General features: G+C 34.7%; 1 protein-coding gene across 3 annotated transcripts; it reads right to left on the bottom strand.

Moving 5' to 3' along the window:
• Positions 1 to 259: 259 nt before the first annotated feature.
• On the bottom strand, positions 260 to 5,365 carry LOC110609459 (DNA-directed RNA polymerase III subunit RPC9). 3 transcript variants are annotated; one of them, XM_021749036.2, is made up of 5 exons: positions 5,017 to 5,365; positions 3,266 to 3,413; positions 3,033 to 3,150; positions 2,772 to 2,924; positions 260 to 698 (listed from the first exon to the last, which is right to left on the bottom strand). In XM_021749036.2, the coding sequence occupies exons 2-5, from the start codon at positions 3,271 to 3,273 to the stop codon at positions 471 to 473; spliced, it is 507 nt and encodes a 168-aa protein (XP_021604728.1). In that variant the 5' UTR covers positions 3,274 to 3,413; positions 5,017 to 5,365; the 3' UTR covers positions 260 to 470. The 3 variants fall into 3 exon arrangements, with proteins under 3 accessions (XP_021604728.1, XP_021604729.1, XP_021604730.1); XM_021749037.2 differs by having other exon boundaries at positions 3,266 to 3,384; XM_021749038.2 differs by having other exon boundaries at positions 3,266 to 3,361.
• Between the last annotated feature and the right edge of the window lie 424 nt (positions 5,366 to 5,789).

The raw sequence follows: 5,789 nt of genomic DNA, 5'->3' as shown, positions 1-5,789 counted from the left end.
ATAGGTAATCAAATTTTATATGCAAGCAAGTTCTCTAAAAAGATGAAATGTTCATTCTTACTTTTTGCTCTCTTATTTTTTTTTTTTTTTTTTTTATTTTTCCTTGGTTGTGCTAACTGCCAAACATTTATTTATGTGATCAAATAGAGCTCTATATCAGGAGTATAGTTCTCATAAATACCATTCAAGCATTTGGACAAATCACTTTTTATAAAAATTTATTTAAATTCTTTCCTTTCAAAGTGAATGATGCCAATCAGAGGAAAAAAGACTACAATTTTCACATTTGTTTTGGAAAATGTCTTGTAACATAAATATAATTCAACTGTCCCACCCATGAATCAAAGTTCATTACCCATATATGCATTCTAAATTACTTTCAGAACCTTTTCCAAAAGAAAAAAAAAAAAAAAAAAAAAAAAGGTTAAGAATTTCACTGGATTCTTAAGCAAAATCCAGAATACTTGGCCTCAACTTGTCTCCCTTGGTTCCCCATCGACGATTTCTTTTCTATCCCCATCAATGTGTTCTCCCGCTGAAGTATCATTCATATCCTCATTTTGCTCCTCATTTTCAGTTTCTTCTCTATCCTTCTCTGCTTCTGATGTCGGTTCATCTGGAGGAGGAAATACCTCTCTTACCAAGTCTAGGAGTTCTTCAACCTGGTCTCCCAAACGCATTTCAGAGTGCTCTATTATCTGCAAGTGCAACACATAAGAAGCAACATCACTAATGCATCTTCAAAAGTACACATTTCCTTGTGAGGTACGAATATTAGCCTATGTAATGGAAAGCAAACAACAACAAAGCCTTCCTCCATTTTATTTGTTAACCTATGTCATTAAAAATTAGAGCATCTAAACAATTTCATAAACCAAGCCAAGGTGATACAAGCAACAATTACTTCTGGAAACAACATTCTTTTTGCAATAACCACCAGAAGGAGCATCTCCTATCAATATAAACTCCATCAAATAAGAAATTCAAGGAAATCATGTTGAACAAATATCCCAGAAGAAAGACCCCAGTAGTTCGTTCATATGGAGAATATAATTTGGTACATGCTAGTAGATGATTTGGTTAATGAAGTATGAAGTAGGCTATAAATACCAAAAGAAGTGTCAACTATTATTTGTATATATAAAGAAGCTGTTTTATTGATATCATGATGGCTGGGACAGTTTATAACTGCAGGACTAATAAATTCAACAGCCAAAAGTCCTATTTATTTGCTATCTTGCAATGGGGTTATTGTATTTCTTTGATTTTGATGTCAAACAGGGTTGTCATTTCCCATTGACTTCTAGTTCTTCAAAGATACCGCTTAATCCTCTGCTAGTATATGAAAATATGTAAACCAGCAGAAGAAAGATTCTATAGCATGCTTCAGCACCAGGTAGATACCAAGTATCCTGTCACCTTATCCTAGGAAGTCAACAATGGCATGTTCTTCCCAGAAGGTTACAGGAACCCTTAATTTTGATAGTTTTGTTGAACATTATATGGTTGATGAACACAGATGGAAAAAAGAATTCCACCATTCCTAATTTTCTCAATATTCTAAAACAACCACATCGGCATTTCTCCTCACCAACCTCCTTTTGCAACAAAATATGAGCCTACCATGGACCCAGACCTCATAGCTACAATACATTCAGATTGATATTGGCTATTAAGTAGCAAAGCTGCCACATCCTCGGATGGCAGTCTGTAGTGATGACAATAAAAAGACGTGCATACCCCCAAAATAAATATCAAGTTCATTTTTTATTCTAGATTGGCGATATATTTAATTCATATTTCTGCACTAACAATTTTCGAACTGATGTGTTCTCAACTTATTCCATTGCCTTACCATATGACTCATCTTAACTACTCCAGTTTTTATTGAATTTCACTATACAATCATTTAACTAAAAGCTCTACAACATAGTACTCTTTGGTCAAATGTGAAACTGGTCACAACTTATTTTTATAAAGGCTAGAATTAGTTATGACTGCCCATATATAATATTAACTTTCTACCTCACCATCTCCATAATTTATGGTGTTAAGAGACCACTTGTAGTTTATGCCAGTAGTTCTACCATAAAACTTAATTGATATAATGAAAAGAAAACAAACCAAGGTAACTGATCTCGCTGCTTAGAAAACGTTTGCTACCATTTTCAGCTTAAGGCCTCAGTTATTTTTAGCTCCAACCTTAAACCAAAGCATCCTTTTTGAGAAAAAAAAATGGACCACCGAAGCATGAATCTTTTTGCAAAGTGCATTTCACTAAGATTGAAAAGAACTGAATGTAGACTGATCATCTATCAAGAACAAGACAATTTGGCACTGAGATAATATCACAATGTCACATTGTCAATAAATTCTCTTTCAAAGGGCTAACCCAATAACCATGGAAGATAAATCATACAACATAGTCACAAGAAAAATATATATAAATATCAAATGGAACAGAGCAATTAGCAAGAGATGCATGACACTATATTCTGCCATTTCCTAATTCTTATCATATTGATTTTACCAAAACCTCAGTAGGTTTCTAATCCAAAGGATTGAGCTATAAACGTTTTCAATGCAACCCTCCACACCTTGCACAAAGCAAATAATACCTACATTGAAGTTATCCTGAAAACTGAGAAGTAAAAGAGGATACACAAATTTCAGAAGAAGAAAAAAAGTCTCATTCCTAAGCCAAGAATCCTACAAGAACACATTCAACGGAAAGAAATAAAGAAGGAAAGATGACTTAATAATGTAATTACCGGGTCAATTTCAACTAATTCACGAGGTACAATGTTGATGATATTGAGGATCTCAGCTTTTGCAAGTTTGTATGGCTTACACTTCTCCAAAAATTCATGGATTTGCTCTCTCGTTTGCCTGCAAGCAGGAGTCTCCACCAAATAATCATAAACCTACAAGAAAAACAAAAATGAATGCAATTAATACCCACGAGAGTTTTAGACTTCTTTTGTCCGTTCAAATCTTGTATACTCAATTTTTTCACTGAAAAAAGTAGACACCTTATATTCTGAAGATGCTATTGGAGCAATAACCCTTGAGGAATCCTTTGAAGCACCTCTTGCCTTGAGAAAGTCAAGTACTTCAAAATTGGTAAGTGCACCAGCGTTGGGTTTTTTTCTGCATTATTACCTGAAAATTTTAATACACACGTACAAGAAATAATGGAGAGGAAAAAAGAAAAAGAAAAAGAATTAAAAAAAAGAGCTATTTACGTAGTTAGGCAAGCACTCACATCTTCATTGGACTATGATTCTTCGATTCCCTTGAAAATGAGACCAACAAGAAAACAAGCAGACATTGTAGCACAAACTCAGGTTATACACCTCACCTGTGATGAGTAATTGGGCTGAACTGATAAAACCAAATAGACCTCTGAATGTCTGAATCAAACCGAATAATTATTTTGGTTCAATTCAAGTTACTAATTTTGGAGTCGGGGAAGAGACTCAATAAAACAGAGCAGCAGATCAAGTGAGAATAATTAATAAACTAGAAGCAAATGATAATGATCAAACCATAAGAAAGAAACAAGCAGTGGCAATTAAGAATATGTTAACTAAATTGGATTACCTAAGCAGCAGTGTGTTAATGTTCATTCATGTCATAATACCAAACAAAGAAAGAAGAAACTAACATGGCAAAAGTCCATTGTTATTAAAATCAGAAAACTCTATTGAAACCCTTATAGAATAGTAATTATATGCAAACCCACATCAAATTGGAACTGAGTTCCATGAAAGAGTACAATAATTATAATAACAACAAAATTATATGTAAAGCAACATCAAATTTTTTTTTTTCACTGCATTTCCTAAAAGAGAAGCAACTGAAGGCAGTATAACTCACCAATTTAGCACCATTCATTGGCCCAGCCTTCGCCCTTTGAGAGACATTAGGGTTTCGGGGTTTCAATCGAGTCTTATTACTCATTAAATTGAGAGAAATTAGGGGAATTTGTTTCTCAGGTTGAGACTTGAGAGCTGATTTGGAGCGAGAGAAATGCCAAATGAAGGTAACTTGAGCCTCAAGGAAATGTTGCAGTAGCTAGGTTTCAATTTTTGAATGGTGGGTTTTCTAAATTCTTAAGCTGTTAGCAAGTTAAAGGAATAAAGGAACAGAGGCAAAAAAGCAAAGGCAGGAAGCACCTGTGGCGTGTAGAGGTATAACCGAACCAAGCTTGATTATTAAAAATATTTGGAAGCTCGTCCATGACTAGAGCTCCAGTATATTGCTCGACCCCAGCTCTTGAGTTACATGTTAAAATCTGTTAAATTTGGGCCAGGCCTAACTCAATCCAAAAGCTAGCTCAAGGAAGAGGATTGCCTATGGCCCATATAAGGGGCACATTACCCCTTTCGACAACCGATGTGGGATTCAACACACCCCTCACGTCCAAATTCCTACTGGTGCGTGGCATATTTATAGGGCGCCCAACATCGGATGGAAGGCTCTAATACCATGTAAAATTTGGGCCAGGCCTAACTCACTCCAAAAACTAGCTCAAGGAGGAGGATTGCCTATGGCCCATATAAGGGGCACATTACCCCTTTCCACAACCCATGTGGGATACAACAAAATCTATCTCGGTTTGCTCAACTCATGAAAACCTTGTTCATTACAATAAGGTGCCTAATTTGAGCTCTGTTTGATAAGCTCCATTCGCTCGAATTAACCATTACAAATTATTTTCAGCACATTTTAATAGTTACTTGTCACTACTAATAAAAATAACATCAAAAGAGAGAGTAAGCAAGCATTTAAAAAAAGATTACATAAAACACAATCCATAACAAAATAATACAAATAAATACAAACTCAAGAACACAATACAAATAACATAATACAATCTCATGAATCAGCCTCTATCACATTTAACAACTACCAAAAACTAATAAATCCCATTAAAATTTCAAATTTTCAACACAAGCAAGCTATAAATTTCTTCAGATATTTTAAAAAATATATATATATAAGCTTCTTTACCGTTGAACTGAAGATAAAAGAGGAGTGCAGCAGTGGTGCGGACTGCACTGATGGGATGAAGAGGCGTGACGCGATTCAGACGAACAGTGGCTGAAGGATATCTGCTTGTGACGCGACGCAGAGGAGCGCGATGCAAAGGTGGGCGCAAACGTGCGCTTGATGCACAGTGCGGGCCGTGCGGCGGCTAACGAGCGCGAGATGGAGTGGTGCGACGGCTCACAGGAGCGCGATGCGGCGGTGGTGCTGGCGCGACGTCCTGCTGCTCAGGGGGTCGACGGGTCGTCTGGCTGAGGGATGCGATGGCTGCTGCGTGCTTTGTTTGGGATAAGTCAATGTGAATGGCTGAATTTCAGTTGCTAGGTTATTATTATTAATACACCAAAACTACGTAGTTTTATGCAGTTTTAATGGATGATAATTTTTTATATAATTTAGATAATTTAATTAATGGATTATAAATTTTTTTTTATATATATAATTAGATGATATCATTTAAAACTACATAACTTTAATTAAAATGATGTAGTTTAATCAATAGACTTTAGGAGAATAATCATAAAAATATATACTAACAATGATCAATTAGTGTAAAGAGTGTGTATTAAATTTATTAAAAAAAAAAATTTAATTATACTTTAATTTTAAAAAATATCTAACTTTACAATCCTATTATCATGTAATACTTATTTTTATAAAAAATTAGTTAAATAGTACTTCATATTTAATAACTAGTATTTATTATTTTATATTAAAAAATTAATTTATTATTCATA

Source organism: Manihot esculenta, chromosome 2 (assembly GCF_001659605.2).
Source record: "Manihot esculenta cultivar AM560-2 chromosome 2, M.esculenta_v8, whole genome shotgun sequence".
Taxonomy (NCBI): Eukaryota; Viridiplantae; Streptophyta; class Magnoliopsida; order Malpighiales; family Euphorbiaceae; genus Manihot; species Manihot esculenta.
The sequence above is the reverse complement of the archived record's forward strand: the minus strand, read 5'-3'. Positions and strand labels throughout refer to the sequence as shown.

Excerpts from the sequence above, each read along its gene's own strand:
- LOC110609459 (XM_021749036.2), bottom strand. Across the intron at positions 2,925-3,032 it reads TAGCATCTTCAGAATATAAG|GTTTATGATTATTTGGTGGA; the intron begins GTGTCTACTTTT and ends TTTTTCTTGTAG. Across the intron at positions 699-2,771 it reads AATTAGTTGAAATTGACCCG|ATAATAGAGCACTCTGAAAT; the intron begins GTAATTACATTA and ends TTGCACTTGCAG.